General features: G+C 40.5%; 1 protein-coding gene across 1 annotated transcript in view; it reads left to right on the forward strand.

The window, feature by feature from the left end:
- The window catches only part of LOC124613986 (methyl farnesoate epoxidase-like), a 326,569-nt gene that overhangs the window by 169,971 nt on the left and 132,862 nt on the right, over positions 1 to 23,736 (forward strand). The window contains exon 5 of the mRNA XM_047142773.1: positions 13,515 to 13,635. Within this exon, the coding sequence (XP_046998729.1) occupies positions 13,515 to 13,635 (121 nt within the window). The remainder of the gene's footprint in view (positions 1 to 13,514; positions 13,636 to 23,736) is intronic.

Consider the following 23,736-nt stretch of genomic DNA (forward strand, 5'->3'; position numbering starts at 1 on the left):
ATATCAGCGCACACTCCGCAGCAGAGTGGAAATTTCATTCTGGAAACGTGGGATAACTTTTCGATTCCGTAACTGTAGAAACCCTGTGTTTTTGAGGAAAAGAACTTACCGAGTCATGTTCGACGCGCATTTTCATCCTGAATGGAAGTTTCTTGGAGGTTCTTCGACAAAGAGCCGAAAAGATGAAAATCCGAGGGGGCAAGATCAGGTGAGTGAGGTGGGTGCTGGTTTATTTCCTAACCCAACGCCTGTATAGTGTTTTTTGACAGTCTAGCAGAATGCGGGCGAGCGTTATCGAAGAGCAGTATAACTTCACGCAGTGTTTGGTCGTTGTTCTTGGTATCCGTCTACAGCACGTCCCACTTGTTGATAATCGATGCCAGCAGTGACGGTTACACCTCAAGGAAGTAATTCGTAGTACACCACTCCGTCTCTGTACCACCAAATGCATCACATTATCTTTTGTGGATGCGCGCAGTTCTTTGCACGGGGAGTTGTTGCTTTGGACTCAGCCATTCCTTTCTTTTCCTTATGTAAGATAAAGACACCATTTATCATCCCCAATAACGATACAGTATAGGAATGGTTGGTGCTTTTTTACGAACCAATTAATGACGAGGAAGCAGAGATTCACTTATGGTCAGCTGTTAATTTTTGTGATTTTGGTTTAGCGTAAGCGGTACCCATACACTCAATTTCTGTACCTTCCGCCTTGCATGCAAATGTCGCACAATGGTGAAATGATCACAGTTCATCACATTTGACAGTTTTCGCGTACACTAACGCGGACCTTTGCAGATTAATGAATTTAAACGATCTTCATTAAACCACGATGGTCTTCCCGAACGTGAAGAGTCACTACTGTCGAAACGATCATCCTTAAAACGAGAAAACGAATTTGTTGCCGTGCTCTGTCCAAAGCCATAGTCTCGATACATGGCGCAAATATTGCAGGCTGCTTTCGCTGCTGTCACGCCTCAATGGAACTCAAATAGAACAATAACTAGGAAATGTTCCCATGTCTCCACCTGACACTCCCTTTTATAGCGTCAACAGTTCCACGCACTATCTCCAAACGACAAAACGACAATATATAAACTCAAATAGCAACAGTGAACTACAAATAAAAAAAGACAATCGATAAACAAACTCCGAACAGATCCTGGAAGACCATACGGTACTGACCGACCACCGTGTCATCCTCAGCTTATAGGCGTCACTGAATGCGAATATGGAGAGGCGTGTGGTCAGTACAACGCTCTCCGGGCCGTTGTCAGCTTTCGTGACCGGAGCCGCTACTTCTTGATGAAGTTGTTCCCCAACTTGCCTCTCAAGAGCTGACTGAGTGCATCCCGCTTGCCAACAGCGTACTACAGACCGGACGGTCACCCACCCAAGTTCTAGCCAAGCCCCACAGCACTTAATTTCGGTGGTCTGACGGGAACGGGTGTTATCACTGCTGCAAGGCCATTGTTCCAGTTACGATGGCTGCCCCTGCGATTCAAAAGGTTATAGACCACCACACTGCAGCACATTGCGAAATCTATTCCCGTGTCGCCACTAAAGATATATATCGTACAGTAATCAAATCTAGTATCGGAAAATAGCCTTTAACTTGAAAGCTTATCGTTCTCTTTGCTAAACATCCGATCAGAAAAGTTAACTGAAAGTGCGTAACGTTTTCAATATAGCTTCCAGTGGGGTAGGCTAAATGGAATATTGAAGTTCTGTCTTCACTCCCATTCCATATTCGTTACCTGCCACTTCAGAAATTACGATTAGCGATGTAATCGCGGGCTAGGTAGCAATCATCGAACGTTCTGCAACGGAAACGAACTCAAGTACCCAGGCGCCGAAAGGTGGCTTGGAGAAGTCTGGCAGTTTGCTTTAGTATCAGTGAATGGAGCTTCACCTACGCCACAAATCATCTTTATTTCGTAAGAAATGATCAACTAGCCGCAGACAAATGAATAACTCCAAGGCAAGATCGCAAAAATAAATGATTACTATGATATTGCACGTTAAAGTATGCTCCCCTCAACGCAATAACTCTGGAAAGACTTGAGAAATACACTGACTTGGCGAGAAAAGTAAGAAACTGTCACGTACAAGGAGGTAAGAATATTAGCCTCTCGAATATCTGGCAGACACAATTGAGAAACATGCCCCTTTGCTAATTATGGAGCCCTTGTTGCAAACACTGGTGACTAAGTGGGGAAACAACACGGAGCGGCAGGGAACTGACGCCCAGTGATATCTTTCGTTGACTCCAGAGTCGTTATAAGTCGATAAGTATTACTCCTAACGTTTCACTGACATGACTGATTCAAGTGAGAAAAAGCGGAAGCGCCAGAAGCGCAACCTAACGTGGCCTAAATTCCAACCTCGTTAGAACAGCAGAAGGCTTCGTGCAATCGCGATCGACGGCCCACCAACCGCAGTGACCCAATGTCGTCTGCCCAGCACTCGCGCGCCACTCCACTCACTCCGCCTCGAGAAGCACTCAGACAAGTGAAGTCATACCGTGATCCGTAGAAGCGGGAAAGAGAAAATGCGTTAAATTTTAAAGTGACGAATCGTGCCCCCTCCCCCCCCCCCCCTGTCGTAATGTTCCCATCCTCGTCCGAAAATGTACTTTATCGTCTACTGGCCTCACTCCCTGGCGAGTACTACTCTCAAATCCACAGGGAGAGGGCAAAAGCTCGTTTCTTTTAAAAATGTCCAATCATTATAATGCTTACAACTCTGCGTCCCTCTGCCTCTCTCTCGCCCTTGCCTGTCTCTGTCTCTTCCAAAATGGTTCTTGGTTGCAGGTACAGGGGGTAAGCCGACCACTGAATTTATAACATTCCAATCGTGGACCACGCATTTTTCTGTCCCCCTTCCGTCCTGCACTTCCTTCTCGTACACAAAACTGGCCACCTGCCTCACACAAGGACCTCCTACTCACTTCCAAAATAACATTGTTTCATGTGGTGGGGAGAGATTTTGGTTGAAGTTTGACGTCTTCATCGCGCAAGGCACGTTTTTTCACCCTTGATGTAACATCCTCTTTCAGTGCGGGGGAAGTTTTCCTTAACATCTGAAAGAGCCAAATAGACATTACCGCCCATGCTGGGCCTTTCCTTCCTCTTCTACGACGATGTCTTAAATCTCATCTACCCACATAATCACCCAGCTGCAGTCGCACATGGGATGAGGAGTAAGGGAATTTAAAATGAAGTAACAATACCTAACATGTCCCATCTTCCTTCAAGAAGTCTTGCGTGTAGTCTCCCCACGGTAAAACTGGCATGGCAGACTCTATATGGCACCACCGGCATGACGCACAGATCAGACATTTCGTCAGTATGTATGAAACTGGGACCAACAGTCACCTTTCAAATGCAGACTGTGATTTGCAATTATGAATAACTATATGTACTCATCAGTAAACTTTCCTTTTAATTAATTTTTCTGCACTAATCGATTGTTCTGTTTCACAGTAAAACGTAGTGATGTTATCTGTGCAACTATTAGACAAATTCAGTGATTGTTGTGCCTCAAGCGGAAAGAGAAAATGCAGATAAGACACTTCCTCATCCTCCTTTGTTAACCATCCTTGAAATTTAAGCCCAACTAGCATTTGATTTACTCGTAACATGACTTAAGCATTACAAAAGTTTAACATAGCTTTATATTCACGTAGGAATTCCACACCCAAAATCATTTCTGTTGATAAAAGAGGGACTACTAAGAAATTTGCAGAAAACTCGTGTCCTTGACACCTGAAAACTAAAGAAGTCTGATTGCATACGTCTACACTCTTTCCTTGAATGACTCCCTTTAATTTGGTCATTAATAATGGCAAGGTTGGACAAACAGATGCCTGTTCACACTTCTTAAACATTGTCTCACTAATTACATTCACAGGGCTACCAGAATCAAGTACAGCTGAAAGTAGACTATTTCCTACCGAGATTTTTATAATTGGACGAGCATACATAGTTTCGCTGTTATCATTTTCTTGTAATAATGTGTCTCTAATGTCCTCCAGTCCAACAAAGTTAACATAATTTGTATGTCGGCTTTCCGCCGCTACAAACGGTTCGTTTGTAGTCCTTGTTGCTAGTCATTGTTGTGCCGGCTCGTATTGCCGCGAATTATTGCTTGGGTTGGGTGGTCTGATTTCTACATTGTCCCCACGCTCTAAATTGGAATTTCTGCGATCCTGCCAATTTTGATTTGTCCCTTCATCATAACTGTTTTGGTTCTCATAATTGTTATGACCATAATTTTCACGTGGGCTCGATGCTCTGTATTCTGCATGAGCACCGCGTTCCGAATTGTAATTTGCGTGTCCGCGCCAATTTCGGTTGGCCCTACCGCGACCATTCCTTCTAAAATAATTTTCATTTCCATAACGCCTTTGCTCTCGCGGTCCGCGATCTCTATTACTGTACCGAGAGTTCCTATGATCATAAAATCATTTCTCTGCCGTCTATGATGTGTGTTTTACGGTTGATGCCGCATATCGCACCTATCTTCTTCCGCCCTGTACGCGTGAGGTTCGTCCGAGTTCCATACGCGTTTACGGTCACGCCGCGGAATATTATTTTCCCAATACTGATTACTATTATCTCTTTGTGTGTTTTCGTAGTTGTCAAATTCTAATTCTTGCAAAAGAGCTTGGAATGCCTCCAAGTCATCTTTGCACCTACCTGCCAAAATTATGTGGCGTAATCTGATCGGCAGTTTTGTCAAACAGATATGAATTAATTCCGACTGACTGTACGGATTCGTTAAATATCTGTTCATGCGCATCATGTTTTCAAAATATTGCACTGGAGTTGAAAATTTCGACTGCTCATAACTTTGCATCATAATGATGTAATGTTTTACACGATCTTGTGTAGTCTCTGACCAGTAAGCAGATAAGAATGCGTGATAAAGATCACCATATGTGTGACATTCACGTACTATTAAGCGCATTCTTGTTGCAGGCTCTCCTTCAAGATAACTGCAAATGAATTCCAGTTTGTGGCCAATTGGCCATGTTGGTGGTAAAGAATAGCCAAATTGTTGTGACCACTCTCGAGGGTGGATTTCGTGACTAGCATTCCGAAAAATTTTTAATTTCCTAACTGTGAGAAAATGCTTATAGTCAAACTCGTCATTTTTCTTAGCGGATGAGTTTTCTTTTACAGCATGACTCACGTTTCCTTCATTACGTCCCGCAAACTTGTCATATCCACGAGAAAAGTGGTCGGCATTTCCATAATTAACGCGCTCATTGTCGTTACCAATTTAGTAATTATGGGATCTACCCGTGTCATTGCTGCGATCGATCTTTTCTTCGATGCTGGCAAGCTGTTTCTGTATTTTTTTTACATCACGTTTGTTTTGCTGACTAATTGTCATCTACTCTTGTTTAAAACTTTGCAGAGACGAAATTTTTCGGTATCCGCGATCGGTACCGGCTGAGTATCATCTGACCTCGTATCTAACCCGCTACTCAGTTCCGTCACTTTCATGGATAATTCATCTACCTGTTTAGCTACTGTCGTTAATTGAGTTTCTATCTTTGAAACTTCATTGGTGGTCTGTAATTGCAATGACTCAACATTTTTCGCTAATTCCTCTACTTGCAGTTCTTGTTGTGACGTCTGTCATTTCACTTCAACAATATAAACATTTTGTACGTGATCAAGTCGGGATACAAGATAATTAATATCTGATTTGAATTCTTCACGTAGCTGACTTTGCAACTGACTGGTCATTTCTTCAAATTTACTATTTATATTGTCATTCACTTCACCCTGAAACAATGTGATATTCTCGTTAATTTCGTTCTGAAGCGATTTGAAATTCTTTGCATTATTGTCATTAAATTCAGTGAGTTTACTCTTAAATTCAGTGAGTTTACTCTCCTGTCTGTTATTAAATTCAGTGAGTTTACTCTCCTGTCTGTTATTAAATTCAGTGAGTTTACTCTCCCGTCTGTCATTAAATTCAGTGAGTTTACTCTCCTGTCTATCATTAAATTCAGTGAGTTTACTCTCCTGTCTGTCATTAAATTCAGTGAGTTTACTCAGTAATAATTGTAAAACATCATTACTGGGGGCGGGGAGTACAAGGTTACTCTTCTCTGTTACAGCAGAAGCAGTGCCTGCATTTCCACTAACAGAAGGAAAGGCAAAATTACTCCGCTCTATCGGAGTGGCAACCAGACCTGAATTTCCACCGAAAGTGGGGAAAACAAAATTACTGTGCACTTTTGAGGCGGAAGCAACGCTGGAATTTCTCATAATGCGTTCTGTTTGCGTCACTGTATTGTCATGTCCTAAGTTGCGTGTAACACACAGTTGTTCATCACGCATTGTTGGCAAATGATCGCCTACATTCCAATTCTCCACAGTATTGTTCGAAAATTCCCGGATCTCAATATTCTCAAAAGAATTTTCTACTCCCTGTTCCGAATTTTCGGAAACTGCGTTTGAAACCGCTCCTACATTCATGTTTGCAACCGTATCTACGTTCGCGTTTGCAGTAGCATCTGCATTATTTTCCATTTTATTTTGTGCTCGCGTCGTCATTGTTGCAATACGAACGAAAACATGTCACTAAAATACACCGCTATCTTAAAAATTCCACTGTTCAATTTTTGTTAATACGAAGCAGTGCGCAAGCGATCAAAATGCTGTGCCTCCACTAATGATTACTGTTGCGTAAGCTTGCAGTTGGCAGTAGAAAGACGAAGCATATCTAACTACGACTCATCCAAAAACAACGTATCCTGGCAGGCATGTCGACAGGTGAAAGTCGAGAGCTCTATCTTCTTATCTCGTGTTTTCTACTGAAAATCTCGTCCTTGTACTCTTGTTAACTTTACTATTACAGAGATCGCCAAAACTTTATTCTTTTTTATTGGTCCTGTGCGCAACAGATAACTTACTTTGTCTTTCTGCTGCCACTGCTTGATCTGCTGCATTCCTTATCTAACAAAAACATTAAAAAAACCTATTATTCATGCTGAGTGCTATGCATGTTCTGTATGGCGGCTCCTGCTGTTGCTGCGGCTGCTGCTGCTTACTACAACTACATATAATTTAAAAGAAAGGGTTTGGTCAAATCTAAACTCGATAAATGATAACCCAAACAAAAAACTATATTCTGAAAGCGATTCTTTCTCATTCAGTTAACAAAACGCTAGAAGCTCTGTGAACAATCGCTTCGTTTGTAAATCTGCCTCCAGTGAGATTAAAGCAATATTACAAATTAATCAAACCCTTGAGACAGACTGAAATACTTCTCAATTGAATACATAGTGAAACAATTCCCTGACAATTACAAAAGAAATCAATGACAAAAACCAATACTTAATCCAACAATGGTTTCCCCTTAAGAATTCAACTCCTATCATTATCAAAATTACCGTCTGCTGTTATGCACATACACAAACCCTTTTATTCAAATTAATAAGCGCGCTGCAAATTATAAAAAATATCTGCTAAATACCAAATCCTGTGTCGCTGCTGGCGGACACGGCAGTACGGAAGCACGGCAGCTCGGCGACGACCCCTTCGCCCAACACACGTGCGCACCACAGCAGGCGGGCTCCTACACTGGCCTCCAAATTGCTACTAATTAATCCGTGCGCTGCGAGGCGCGACAACAATATCTTAGATTCCAGAGCTTGTGTATGCGCGCTGTAGCCAACCTCTAAATCCTAAGAGAGTATTGCCAACTCTCATCTTGATGAATTGCAAATTGATGCACAATAGGTTAAACCGGTGGTCGTTAATGCTTCAGCAATACAGTTTTGGGATTCAGTACATACCAGGAAAGCAGAACGTCGTACCGGATGCGCTGCCAAGGCTATCAGAAGGACAAGATTCAGTTAATGTTGCGCATCCACAACAGAAAGACATAAGGATTCATTTTATGCGAGGTGTCGAAGGCGAGCGTCATATATCCAAGATTCTGCGGAACATCAAACAGAAACAGGACGCAGACGAAATATTGAGGATGGTTAAAGAAAAATATGATGATCCTAATGCCGAGAGTAGTGGCAAGATACGTCAATATTATTTAAAACAAGATGGTATCCTTTACCGGCGAAGCAACTTGAATTCTGATCATTGGAGGCTATGTATACCCAAACATGTAGTGGATGAATTAATAAGATACGTTCACGTGAGCTATGCTCATTTTGGGCCACGTAAATGTATACTAAAATTGCAAGAGAACGTCATCTTCGATAACATGGCACGAAAAGTACGACCAATTCTAAAATCTTACTATCTCTGTCAAAAAACTCAAGTGTCTACGATTCAGCACAAAGGTTTCATGCATTGCATTATACCTCAAAATCCTGGTGAAATTTCAGCTCTCGATCTCTATGGACCGCTACCCAGATCAAAAGGGAATTTTACTCAAATTTTGGTTGTGATGGATGTCTGTTCGAAATTTGTACGCTTTTACCCACTCAGGAAAACCAACAGTAAGATCATAATCAAGAAACTCAGGGAAGAATACTTATTAAATACTGTCAAGCCAGAGTGCAGTTTATCGGACAATGGTCGACAATTTTGGTCACACTTATGGAAAGATTTTATTAATGATGAAGACCCGCGTCCAACCCGACTGAACGTCAAATGCGTGAACTCGGACGTTTATTTCGTGCACATGGTGGGAAGAAACATAAAAGATGGATAGAACGATTGATCGATTTCGAAACAGTCATTAATAGTTTGTCGCATGATTCAACGGGATTGCCGCCATGTACAGTTCTCTTTGGAAAGAAATCTGATAGTATCTTTCATGAATACATTTCCTTTCCGCAATAGAAGGAAATTACGCAAGAGGAGCGCTTTAAAATCGCGTTGGAAACGATGAAGAAACGAGCAGTAGAACAGAAGCTGGCACATGACAAGATAGTGAAGCCCATTACGTACAAAGTCGGTGATTTACTACTTATTCGAACTCATGCAAAATCATCAAGTGCAAATGGAGAGATACAAAAGTTTCATCACTGCTACATAGGACCATTCAAAATTAGAAAACTTGTTCACCCTAATTCGGTTGAAATTGAAATGGTGCAGTCCGGTCAGTATCATAGCTACAACATGTAGAAAACATTAAACCGTATCATCTATAAGAAGTGTTGCAAGACAAGAGATGCTCTGAAACTTGCTGGCAGATTAAAACTGTGTGCCCAACCGAGACTCGAACCCGAGTCGGGCACACAGTTTTAATCTGCCAGGAAGTTTCATATCAGCACACACTCCGCTGCAGAGTAAATGGAGTGTTAATTTATGTGGGGTAGTAATAGAATATTTTCCTGTGAATATTGTGTAGTAGTTAGAGTTGTCTGTTTATTATTTTGTTTATTTTTTGATCACATTCATTCAGTTAGGTCTATGTTTCTATTAATTCAATACAGTGACTATCTGATCATTAGTATTTAATTCATTTCCAAAAAAATATTCATGATCAAGCTAATAGACACTTGTTATTCGTGTATCACAGTTAGCCATGCTATTTATTTGGGACGTTACAGCATTATGTTTCATGTTGCTATGTTAATTCAATGACATTATGCAGTGTGGACAAGCATTTTCGATTAACCTGACTTATCTTGTTGCTAATTAGTGAGTGATTTAATGATATAATTTGCTTAATGTACTATGATTAAGTGATACTTGAATTTCTTAAACACCATTTTCCTTACACAAATGAGAATTATTCTTAATGACTTGAGGTTCTCCATTAATAAGCAAACAGTTTTACTAAATAATGTAATTTTACAATTTTTTTTCCTTTTTTGTCTTTCTATATATTTTTCTACGTTAATATTCAAATCTAATATCACTATTAGATTTTTTCATATTAAAGTATTATTTTGGTGGGGATATGTAAGGATACAGTACCCTTGTGTAGTATCGATTATGCACTATGCAGATATCACACATGGTTTAAGCAAAGACTGGAGTGCAGTCAACAATGTGCGAGTGGGTAGCAGTAGTTGAGTGTTGGAGTTCGTGGGTGGAAGTCAGGTGTGAGAGGCTAGAGAGAGAGGTTGCTTGGTAGCAAGCCCAGAGATGAGTGGATGAATGGCACACAGTGTTTGATGTTCATAAATGTTAATAAATTGAGTGATTTAATTAATAAATTCCAGCATTTAAGAAAGGAGATGTTATCATTTAGTAGTTTTCACAATAACGTAAGTGGACAACAATGAGTCTCATGACAAGGAGGAAAGATATATATTATGCTAAAATAATTAAAATATAACTTCACCTACAGCGTATGCAGATAATTTAATTCGGTGCAAAACTGGGGGGAGGTTACAAGGGGGTTGGCTGGGAAGCATTCTTGCTGGGGGAATGGGGATAGGGAAGGTTGGTGAACTATCTCCTGCAAACTGACTAAATAAAAAATATGCAAACTGAATTTTATATATCAACAATATGTTCTCTATAATATAATTTACTCTGATCTGAATTTATTGTCATGTGATCCTTCTTTCTAGCAGCACAGCACAGACTGAGTCTTTTCTCCTGCTAACTCTCAAGTGGAAGAAGGGGAGGGGAAGTGGGGGTGGGGAGGGAGAAGTGGAGGAGTGGAGGGGAGGGTTGGGAGTTTCTCTCATGATGGGGAAAAGTGGCCCAGAACTGAACTGAAAAGGGGTGACAAAAAAGTGCCCCAGTACAGGCTTCTCTTTTCCCAGAGAGATGGGATGAGGAAGGGGATGGGTTGGCTTTTATAAATGAATTAGCATAACAAAACAATAGGTTAAGGGGAAGGGGATAGTTTACCCCTGAATGTATTCTTGCTCCTGAATGTATGCAACCCATACAAACAAAGTGCACTTCATCAGATTTGCTTCACTACTATTCTCAGGAAATTTCAGGTCCGGCATTCACACAACAACAAAGGAACACCACCTAAATATCTTAGCCACAAAGGGTTTTCGCACTTACATAAACACGTACATACACACACACAATACATCTGCTATTTAGTACTATTAGATAGAATAGCTCAAAAACAATACTATTTTGTGTTTTCACTGATGATACTGCGCGTAGTTTTAAGTTCACTCCTTAACAACTCAACCCTTCTTAAACCAGGTCATCACGTTACTTCTGTTATTTTCTGGCAGCAGACTACGAATTGTGTGAAGTTGTAAAAGATCGTGAGCAGGTCTTCCTCCAAAAGTGCATAGCTGTGCCGCAAAACACATACTGTACATCGTAGTTCTAGTCAAAAATCTGCGCTCTGTCGAATATATGACGGTGTTTGTATCACATTGGTTTTAATGCATAACAAACAACACTGCCGTCTCCACTAGCATTGTCAGTAGTATCGCCATCTCCGAAACAACACAGAACCTCACCATCACCGCATGCAGATTGCAAAATAAATGAATGTAAGTTAAACATACGCAAGAAACGGCACAGTACTTATATTAAACAACCATCTGTTGTTTACTTCTTCTGCTATTGTTACAGGTTGCAAAGCACGACTTTCAAGCCACTAAGTTTGCTTGAGGCTCCTGCAATACACCTTCTGTTCACTTCCTTCTTTCCTCTCTTGCGTTGTCCATTTTCTACCCATAATTTTTGGAACAGATTTGGCTTGGATACTGTCCCATCTATTACTATTTTTCTATATTTTGTTCTGTGTTCAGCTTCGTGCATATTTAAGCCAATTTCCACTTTGCTAAGCCGTTTGGATTTGCATTTTAATTTCTCAGACTACTCTACTTTCTTGTCTATCTTCTACGACTCATTCTGTGGCTATGCCGATATAAGACTACTTGTTTTTTACTAATTTCGTCTATTTTTTTTCTTCACGGTTATATACTTCTATATTACTTATTAATTTAAATGTTACTACCATCTTTATGCCAGACCACCTCCACTAGGATATTGCCACGAACAGAAATGCAAGATTCCTGAATCTCCTCCCCCTACACTTATTCCCTGAGTATGGGACTATTTCTGTCCTGTCGGTCTACTTCCTAAAATCTTCTCTACAATCTATATTTCTTTATTTCCTTTCATTAACTTAAAATGAGTGTTTGCCATGCTTATGTGGATTCTGGCCCATTAACTGTCTGGTAAATATAAATTTTTAGGGAACGACTTTTTATTACAGACATCTATTTTTTAGTGAAATACTAAGAACAGTTTCCGTAATTTTGCCGAGATGGGTCCTTTCTCCCCTGTTTTAAGCTGAATCACTTCTCCTACCCGCTTTATTTAATTCTTTAATGTTGTAATCTCCTCTAATTAAATTGCAATCCTATGCCTAGAAAGTTGAAACAGCCATTGCCAGACTGCCCCTAAAGGAGAATGAAATAATAATAAAGAAAAAGGGACTATAGTAATAATAATTCTTTCCATGCTCTCTGTCTGAGTGTATAGCGATAAAAGAAACTGTCTTTCATGCCCCTGACAGTGTTTTGCAGAGTATACAAGCAGATGCAGGTGAAAGGGAAGGAATGTTAGGTTTCATGTTCCCCACACAATGGGATAAGTGAGACTGGCCACTAGACTTACTGGAGAAGGATGATGTAATACATTGATTGTGGACTTGTCCCTTAATCATCCTGCCAACTGCCTGAAATAATTTAGAAAATCTGATGGAAAGTCCAAACAAAACTGACCGCTCGAGGCGTGTAAGCCCACCTCTCTGAATTCGGATCCAGTGTCACAACCAATGCCCTCACTCTTTATCACACGTTAAAATCAAATTCCCACCATTGCTTCGTATTAAATACGAGAGACTTTCTGGTATAATAACATAGCGTCGTCATCAAAACGAAACAGTTTGTTGGTGAACAAAAGATTTTGAAGGTGATTGCTCATGTACATTGGGTTACAAAACTCGCAGATGTTCCTGGCAAGGCCGTATAATTATAAGTAAAAGGAAAAAATTCTTCCATTACATTTCTGAAGTATATTTTCATCTTTCTCGTATTGGTATCAATACCATCCACCCAGAGACACCTATTTATTCACTGTTGACACAAAAGTTTTCTGAGTATCGTACCACGTCATAATGTAAACAAAGGAAAAGAAAACGGTTGTCCTGGAGAAACCAAGGTTTCGGACACGGTTGCAGTGGCATTCTTTTGGTTTCTCCCGCATAGTTTGTTCACATTATGAACCGGTACGACACTCAGAAAACTTTTATGTTAAGTGGTGGTGGTGGTGGTTAGTGTTTAACGTCCCGTCGACAACGAGGTCATTAGAGACGGAGCTCATGCTCGGGTTAGGGAAGGATTGGGAAGGAAATGAGCCGTGCCCTTTCAAAGGAACCATCCCGGCATTTGCATAAAGCGATTTAGGGAAATCACGGAAAACCTAAATCAGGATGGCTGGAGACGGGATTGAACGGTCGTCCTCCCGAATGCGAGTCCAGTGTGCTAACCACTGCGCCACCTCGCTCGGTTTATGTTAAGTGACTCAAGTCGTAAAAACCTACACAATTATATTTAACAAAAATCCTTTACTCTTTTCCAGAAACTAATCGAAGACCACAAGGCCACATATGTTCCAGGGAAGAAGAGGGATCTCATAGATGCATATTTGTGTGAAATTGCGAAAGCTGAAGAAGCCCAAAATGATAACACAACATTTACGGGTAAGTAATGCGCAATAAACTTTATAACACGCTTCTATTTTAAATATGATTGATCGGGTGTGTTGGATGTTACACATCCCTGTCGGATTTTGCGCCTGCATCTACGACAAGTCTCTTCAGAGTCTTTAACCATCTCCAAAGTTCCCTCCTCTATGCGGATACTGACAATTACAATTATCGCAATTTTCTAAAATGGGGATTATCGCAATTAGATAAAAACATTCCTTTATTGAGGGCGAATGATGCATAAAAGAAACATACATAAGTTTTACTAGGACGGTAAAAATTTTATACTTACAGCTCTGTTTTCATCAAAAGGTTTACATGACAAACTCACGGCGGCCGCGGTGGCCGAGCGGCTCTAGGCGCTTCAGTCCGGAACCGCGTGACCGCTACGGTCGCAGGTTCGAATCCTGCCTTGGGCATGGATGTGTGTGATGTCCTTAGGTTAGTTAGGTTTCAGTAGTTCTAAGTTCTAGGGGACTGAAGACCTCAGATGTTAAATCCCATAGTGCTCAGAGCCATTTGAGCCATTTGAACAAACTCCCGTTTGTCAGGCGTCCTCGACTGGCTCGATGAATCATTGAACGTAATCGTATGGCAAATGTCTGTGACCATTTGGAACAGTGGGTGTAACGTAGCAACCAACCTCACCGCCATTTGGTAGCTCTACGGAATCTTATATGTTTAGTAAGTCAAAACGCTGCTATATTCAAAGACTTTTTATTGCGAAGTTATTTCTTACAACTGTTAGCTTATTCCATGGCCATTATGAAGCCCAGAAACACATGGAGTTGCTGGTGCATGTATCTTGGTTTTTTGTAGCTTTTATATATATATATATATATATATATATATATATATATATATATATATATATATATATGGATCGTAGGTGTAGCACACACGAATTTATAAAGATGTAATATTGTAATTTCTACGATGTGAAATTTGTTGCTACGCAATATTCATTAAGATGTGCTTAATATTCTTTGTAAGTTTGACAGCTTTATTCTACAACTAAGTCAACGATTTTATGTGGTTGCATAATGAGCTTGTTCATCTATGGAGCTATGTACAGTAGTAATAAATCTTTGCTAATGTTCGTTGCTTTTGTCTTTCCCTGTTTTATGCGTTATTGTGTTTTGTGATTTCAGTAAAGTTGTATCATTTTTAAATTAGTCAGTTTGTTCGTCAAAAATTTTGTCTCGATATTTACGCGTGTTTGTGTAGATTTCTATTTATTCCATATAATTCATTATTGGGTCCTTTGTTGTTATGTGGAGGATTTTCATCGAATTTTCGATCTGCTACACATTTTAATTATTGTCAAAAAGTCTACATAAGCCAAACAGGCAGAATTTTCAAAATTACATACCTAGATCATACCATAAACAGTGCCACAAACCTATTCACAGAATTCAAATACATAGGAACAGAAAGCCACAGTGTAAACCAAATCGAAAATGCGATGCAAATTTTGCACATAGCACCAAAGGGCTCAATAAAGGGCTATTTAGAAGAAATAGAAATCAGTATACACAGGCACAAACAGCTAGAAAAAATTTTTAACGAAGAAACTGACTTAAAACATAAAAATTATATTCACAACTTTACTGAAACTACAGAACATGACAATGGATAAAACATTAGCAAAAAATTTCCTACAACCACGCAAAACTCCATAGGTGAAAAATCTAATTATGTAACCATATAAAACCGTTGACTTCGTTGTCAAATCAAGCTGTTAAACGTACGGAAAATATTAAATACCTGTTAACGAATATTGCTCAGCAACAAATTCCTGCTGAGACATTACACATCTTCAATTTTGTCTGCGCTATACCTACGATTCGGAGTAGTACAAGGTATTAGACAGTGAAAGCGTTAACGATGTGTCAGGAAGAAAGTACCACGAAACATATGCATAAAACAGTTATTAGTTACAAATGAATACAGATATAAGCACTAACAACTGCATATGTTTCTGAGCCTCATAATGGCCATGAAGCCGAAAAAGCTTACAGCAGTAAAACTAATAGCGTAATAAAAAGTTTTTGTCTAGCAGCATTTTGGGTTAGTAAATATATAATGTCCTCACACGAGATCTATAACTCTGCAGGCCCAGAAGAATTCAGAAACTCTACGGGATCTAATAACACTTCCAGCTGGAATCACGAAAGATGTAGGTGGAGTTAAGGCTTGTTGGCATTCTTCGACAGCCAATGAGCGTTCACCAGTGTTCTGAACGCTCTGCATTGAATCTCGTAGCTGTTTGTTGCAAATTATCAACTCTCGTGTTATTGGTTAAGCAAAAAATTCCATTTAGCAAGCGAGAGACATAATATACAGGATAAACGCTTTCTTCAAACGCATAGCACGTGTATGCGAGCACCGCAACTGTCGCTTGGAGTCGGCAATAAATCAAACTCCGTCGGAGCCCCGACCTGCACGACCGAGTGGGGTAGCGCAGTGGTTACCCTACTAGACTCGTATTCGGCAGGACGACGGTTCAAACACGCATCCGGCCATCCTGTTTTAGAGTAAATTTATGTATTTCGCGTCTATGTTCACAAATATTGTAGCTTCCCAGAGTACCGGTTTGGGTCAGCAATGACGATCTTCAGATTTGCGGCAAAACACAAATATAACTAGTGGATGTCTACAGCTTAAAACAATAAAATAGATCATGACGAAAAGTATTACTGAAATACATGTAAAACTTATGCACTTTAAATATGACGAGGCATACCTGTTTTATAGAAAAACATGTCGTAATGTACTGGAGCCATGGTGACATCGTCAAATGTTAAACACAAAATCAGCACCACCGTCGTCATGCATGTATAAAATATGCTTTATGCTATAGTCATCTTGTCAGCAGTGCTACTGTTAAAAACAAACTGCCGTGCTGCAGCCACAAGATGTTTGTCTCGCAAGCTCACCAGATGTCACTACTGTATGCATATACATATTCTTCAGTGTTGTAATTATACGATATACCATAAAAAGAAGAAACAATTAGTAACGTCTGTAGTTCACTTGTCAGGTGTAAAAGCCATTACAGTAATGAAATCCAATAAATTAAGACACGATAAAATTTAGGTTGTTAGAAACGAAATAGATAAGCGAAAATAATTCTGATACTCTCCAGCGGCAATTTATGGACGAATATATAAAGGCGTAAGTAATAACCAGCTTACAGAGTACACAGAATAATTTAAAAGTGACAGAAACAAAGAGTGAAATAAGCCCATTGAATGAAAACATGTTTTAGCAAATAACATAGGCCAACGATGGAAGAACTTTTTTGCTGAAAATACCTTATTCTTATGTTTTTTTGGGTGGGAAATCCAAATATGATACTTAGAAAACAGTATTAACCGCCATATCTTCACATTTTACAGTTAAATATATTAAGTTAAGCGAATTTTTAAATAATTTAACAGCTTTTATATAGTTAAAATAATTTAAAAAGGCGGTGTAATGAATGCAGATGACGTTGTTAGCACTGCTGAAAAACATTTGCTGTTGTGGTGAATTTGTGATTACAAAACACCAAAGAAACATTACAGACTATGTGAAAAAGTTTTATCTGTCATACTTTGGGTCTAAACTTGGTGATCAAGATAAATCTTGGGTTCCACATAAGGTATGTTATGTGTGTGTTGAAGATCTTACAAAATTGTCCAAAATGGAGAAAAAAAAGCCTTTGGATTTGATGTTCCTATAATATGGAGGGAGCCAAGAAATAATTCCAATGATTGCTACTTTTGCAGTGTTGATATTACTGGTCATAATTCGAAAAACAAGAAGGTAATAATCTACCCTAACCTTCCGTCTGCCACCCGACCAGTAGGGCCTGGTGCAGACTTGCCAGTTCCTGAATCACCAGATGATTTAAATTCTGTTCCAACAGAAGTATTTTCTGATGTACAGTCTGATTTACATGAACCAGATGATCAATTCCATTATAATTCAGAAAGTCTAAAGCCCACATTGTTTACTCAGACCGAGCTTAACGATTTGGTTCGGGATCTGGGCTTAACGAAAGAAAAAGCTGAGTTGCTTGGCTCTAGATTAATAGAAAAGAACTTATTGGCAGTTGGAACCACATATACATGTATAGAAAGAGAGAGCAGCAGTTTTCCAAGTTCTTTCAACAAGAAGGTGATTTTGTGTACTGCTCAGACATTCCCGGTCTGATGAATGAGTTTGGTCTTGAATACAAAAAGGAAGCCTGGAGGCTGTTTATTGATTCACCCAAAACTAGTTTCAAGGCTGTTTCTTTACACAATGGTAATATGTATGCTTCTACACCTGTTGGACATTCTGTAAGTATGAAAGAAAGCTATGAAAACCTAGAAATAGTGCTAAATAAAATAGGCTATTCTGCTCATGGTTGGATGATGTGTGGCGATCTAAAAGTAACATGCATGCTCCTTGGTCAGGAAGGTGGCTTTACCAAATTTCCATGTTTCTTGTGAGAGGGGGTCTTTAAACCATCTACGCAAAAACCTTGTAGGTCCAAAAAACGTACTCCTGCCACTTCTACATATAAAGCAATGAAACAGTTTGTAAAGGCTTTGCCTAAATATGGACCATGTTTTAATTATCTCTGCCAAAAGTTTCCACACCTTTCAGAAGCTAAACTAAAAGAAGGCGTCTTTGTCGGATCTGACATTAGAAAATTGATGTTTGATGTTAACATTGAATCCACAATTACCTTAAATGAGAAAGAAGCATGGGTATCATTCAAGCAAATTGTTAGAAAGTTCTTAGGACATGAAAAAGACCCATAATGTGTTTCTATTATAGCTACAATGTTAAAGAAGTTTAAAACTTCAGGATATTTAATGAGCTTGAAAGTTCACTTTTTGAACAGTCACCGTGAGTACTTACCGGACAATATGGGAGATGTTAGTGAGGGGCACGGAGAGCGTTTTCACCAGGACATTAAAGTGATGGAAAAACGCTACCAACATGATGGGGCACCACTGTTGGTCACTTCACCGAGAAGTTCAGCAAGCGACCTATCGTAGAAAAAGCTACAAAAGAAGCTTCAAAGAAAAAAGAGACAGAAAATACAAACCAGTTCCAACTGACAAGTGAAACCTCTATTAACACATATTGTTGTTTTAGGTAGCTTACTGTAAATGCTTATGTTGTAACAAAGCGTTTCATTAATTTCCCCGTTTACCGTATAGCATAAGATTTTTATACTATATAATAAAAAGCATATTGCTCGAAAACTATGGGTGGTACAAAAAAGCTAAGCCAAGATTTGGATTCAACTCGTAAAAATCTATAAAGATCAGCTGCAAAAGTAAAAAAGGGTTTTAAAAAAAATTTCGTTGGCCTGTGCAATCAACGGGCTCTGTTGACGCTACCAACAGAATGCCACATAGGCAAGATGTCGTTGGACGAACGTAACCGCCAGGGGGCCCCTCGTACCCTGCGACAAGCCGTTCCAAGAAAAGAATGATAAATCCCAGTACCAGTCCATTAACAAGATTATTTAGTTAGTGAAACATGTTACATAAACAGATAAGGGACAAGAAAACACTCGAGGTATATGCTGAACGCAAGAGAAACGACATAGTATAGAATGCTTTACAAACTCGTTTCGTTTTTCTCGCGTTGAGCGTGTAACTCTAGTGTTTTCATCTCCCTTCTCGGTTTATATAACATGTTTCACTAACTAGATAATCCTGTTAATGGACTGGTACTGGGATTTATCATTCTTTTCTTGGAACGGCGCGTCGCAGAGTACGAGGGCCGTGCTGGCGGTTGCGTTCCTCTAACCACGCCTCGCCTATGCGGCATTCTGTCAGTAGCGTCAACAGAGAGCGCTGATTATTTGCTACAGTATGTTTTCATTCATTGGACTTCTTTCGATCTTTGTTTTTGTCGTTTTATTTTATTATACTTACGGCTTTATATTTTCATCCATAATTTGCCACCGGTGCGTATCAGAATTATTATCGCTTAACTTTCTCGTTGTAAACAATCTAACTTTTGTCATGTCTTAAGTTACTAGATTTTATTACTAAAATGACTTTTACATCTGGTAAGCATATTACAGACTTTACTAATTGTATTCTTCTTTTTAATTATATCGCATAGTTACATCATTGAACAACGTGCGCGCGCATACAGTAGCGACATCTGACGAGCTTGCGAGACAAACATTTTGTGGCTTCTGCACGGCAGTTTGTTTTGAACAGTCCCACTGCTGCCAAGAAGACTATAGTATATACCATATTTTATACACGTATGACGATGCTGGTGCTGATTTTGTGTTTAACATTTGACGATGCCACTATGGAAATTTGTGGTAAGTTCTATGGGACCAAACTGCTGAGGTCATCCGCCCCCAAGCTTACACACTACTTAATCTAACTTAAACTAACTTATGCTAAGGACAACACACACACACCCATGCCCGGGGGAGGACTCGAACCTCTGACGGGGGGAGGGGGGGAGGGGGGGGCGGGGTGGAGGCGTGCGAGCCGTGACAAGTCGCCTAAGACCACGCGACTACCCTGTGCGACCATGCCGCTACGTCTCCAGTACATTAGGACATTCTTTTTTATAAATAAGTATTCCTCGTCATATTGAAAGCGCATAATTTTCGCATATATTTCAGTAACTCTTTTCGTCATGGACTATTTTATTATTTTAAGTTGTAGACATCCACTAGTTGTATTTGTGTTTTGCTGCAGATCTGAAGATGGTATTTCCTGACCGAAACCGGTAGTCCGAGGCCCTGCAATATTTCTGATCATAAACGTGAAATAAATTTATTCTTCATTTTCGGATTACTATTCTGTTCACGTTCATGTCGCAGCTTTTGAATCGTGATTTAGGTTTTCTGTGATTCCCTGAATCGCTTAAGGCATTGTTCCTTTGAAAGGGCACTGCCGCTTTCCTCCTCCATCCTTCCTTAATCCGAGCTTGTGCTCTGTCGGTAATGACCTTGTTGTCGACGGGAGGGTTAATACTAATCTCCTCCTCCTCCTCGACCTACGCGAACCGTCGTCGTAGGTGAATCGGACTAGAGTGCCTTCAGATGAATATAACATATTTGAAGAGACTTGGAGACACTCTTTCTCGCTGAATTGAGGCTATTATCAGGGCCAAGTAGAGGTGCGTTACACGGAATGAGCGAGGTATCTCCAGGCGGTGGTTAGTACTTTGTACGGTGCGTTTATTCACAAAGCGCTGTAAAAGAGATCTGCTGTCCATAGGCAAAGTAAATATTCCAGCTGTTCTCAAGAGAGGGTCTAAAAATTTGTAGAAAACCAAACAATATCATCTAAAACAGTTGCGTCAGTGTTACTTATGCAAACGACTACTTTTTTGTACCGGGTCAGTACATTTTGTAATTTAATTGAGTAACAATTTGAAACAGTTTCTATGGATATTATGTGTCAGTTCTGTGTGAATGTGTGGTCCTCAACTCCCTGCGTTTATAATGCGTTATTGACTGAAGAACAGTGGAGTGATACGGTGAAAGAAGGAGAGGAAAGGAAAGTAAGGAGCTATAACATGATACACTGACCAACTTCCTCACATTAGCCTGAGATGGGTTTGCTCCACGCTTGCTCAGATGTTGATCACACCTCGATAAAATGGTTCAAATAGCTCTGAGCACTATGGGACTACGTAAACCTAACTAACCTAAGGACAACACACACACACACACATGCCCGAGGCAGGATTCGGACCTGCGACCGTAGCGGTCACGCGGTTCCAGGCTGAAGTGCCTAGAACCTCTCGGCCACTCCGGCCGGCATACCTCGATCCTTGCGTTCTTCGTTTTCTGTTCGTCAACACATTTCGTCCTGAGCCACAAACGAACAAATCATGCTCAGAATCCAGTGACTCGTAGGTGTGAGCCTAATGCAGTTTCATTTTGGAGCACTCAGTGTCTTTCGACTGGAGACGTAGTAGTGTATTGCAACAAGTCTAGTTCAAGGGAGATCGATCGAATACTACAACAGGGTAACAAATTACTATTAATTTCTTAAAACTTGAACGTGGTAAATACTTTAATTTGAAGACGAGCAGTGTTCACACAGATGACACGAAACTGATGCTGCCGCTGACACTTAGGACATTTGGCACTTTATTACAAAGTGATAGTTTGACATCAGAGTCCAATTATTTGTCTCTGACATGACATAATATTCAGTATAAATGTTCTAGTGGCACGTGGTCAAATCTGTAGTACGAGAACAATGTCGTCGTAAGCGATGATTACATTTGATCACTGATTACATAGACAACGGTCAGAGTGGCACTGCTCTCGGACGTACACTGACGGAAAAAAAGTCGCAACACCAAGAAGATGTCAGACATAACCGAAAATTGATAAGCGTTTTCCTACAACTGAAAAGTGTCGTCTATTCAAATTTCTCACCAGTCGCATAAGAGTGGCGTTAGTAACGCCGGTAAGAGGATGCAAATCAGGTTTGCTTTTAATACGCGCTATAACAGTCGTGAGCGTTAGTTACCTTTGAGACTGAACTTAGTGAGTTGATGTTAGTTGAGAACGCCTTCAAGGCAACAAAGACGCCCTTATCAACACTCCTACACACCTACGAGGTCGTGTAATAGGGCTACAGGAAACTAGATGTTCCTTCCGCGATATTGCAGAAAGACTTGGCGGGAATGTAGCCACTGTACATGATTGCCGCCAGGGGTGGTCACGAGAAGATCGGGCTCCGAATAGTTATGTGCCACCACCGAGAGGGAAGACCATTGGGTTTGCCTGTGGCTCTGGCGCATCGCACTGCGTCTGCAGCAGCAATCTGAGCAGCAACTGGCACCACAGTGACCCAACGAACTGTTGCAAATCAGTTACTTCAAGGATAGCTCCGAGCCAGACGCCCTGTTTCGTGCACTCCGCTGACCCCAAACCGCCCCCATTTCCCACTTCAGTGGCCTCTAGCGAGAGCTCACTGGCGGGCAGAGTGGAGGTCTCTTGTGTTTTTTGATGAAAACTGTTTCTACCTCCACGCCAGTGATGCCTGCGTGTTGGTTAGGAGGCTGCCAGCTGAGGGTGTGCAACCAACCTGCCTGCGTGCAAGACACACTGTATACACACCTGGAGTTATCGTCTGATGTTTTAGTGTGACAGCAGAAGCACTCTCCTGGTTATCCCACACACCCTGACTACAAATCTGTACGTCAATCTGTTCATTCGACCTGTTGTACTGCCATTCATGGAACGCGTTCTGCCGGCCGCGGTGGTCTCGCGGTTCTAGGCGCGCAGTCCGGAACCGTGCGACTGCTACGGTCGCAGGTTAGAATCCTGCCTCGGGCATGGATGTATGTGATGTCCTTAGGTTAGTTAGGTTTAAGTAGTTCTAAGTTCTAGGGGACTGATGACCACAGCAGTTGAGTCCCATAGCGCTCAGAGCCATTTGAACCATTTGAACGCGTTCTAGGAGTCGTTTCCCAACAGGATTACATTCGCCCACATACCGTTGTTGTAACATCTGTTTCCAATCGAGCACATATAGGACATCATCGGACGACAACTCCAGTGTCTCTGTATTAACCGATCAAGTGCAACAGGCATGGAACTCCATCCCACAATCTTAACATCCAGCACCCGTGCAACACAATGCACGCACGTTTGCGTGCTTGCATACAACATTCTGGTAGTTACACCTGTTATCAATGTGCCAGCATTTCACATTGCAGTGTTACCTAGACAAATGTATCTCCGACATTTCATTACTCTATATTAATTATTTTTGGTATTGCAATTTTTTTCCGTTGGTGTAAATAGCTTTCAGACTGCAACGACGTAAGGAAGCACCAGGAGACGTGTCTACGGTGATGCCTCCGATTCGTTGCTGCGTTTGGCAAGGTGTGTCTTTACTTGTGGTGCCATCTTGAGGTACCAACTTTTGCATCATGCCTCGTTCTGCGGACAACACCAGTCATCAATTCTAGATTATTGTGCAGTGTTTCTCGTATCCCAAGAGGTTTCTAGTAATGTCTCATTAACAAATTTTTAAATAGTTTGCAACTCACCTACTCAAGGAAAACCAAAAATATTATAATACTATACATTTTAAGGTAGAA

This window comes from Schistocerca americana, chromosome 4, assembly GCF_021461395.2.
Source record: "Schistocerca americana isolate TAMUIC-IGC-003095 chromosome 4, iqSchAmer2.1, whole genome shotgun sequence".
Lineage (NCBI taxonomy): Eukaryota > Metazoa > Arthropoda > Insecta > Orthoptera > Acrididae > Schistocerca > Schistocerca americana.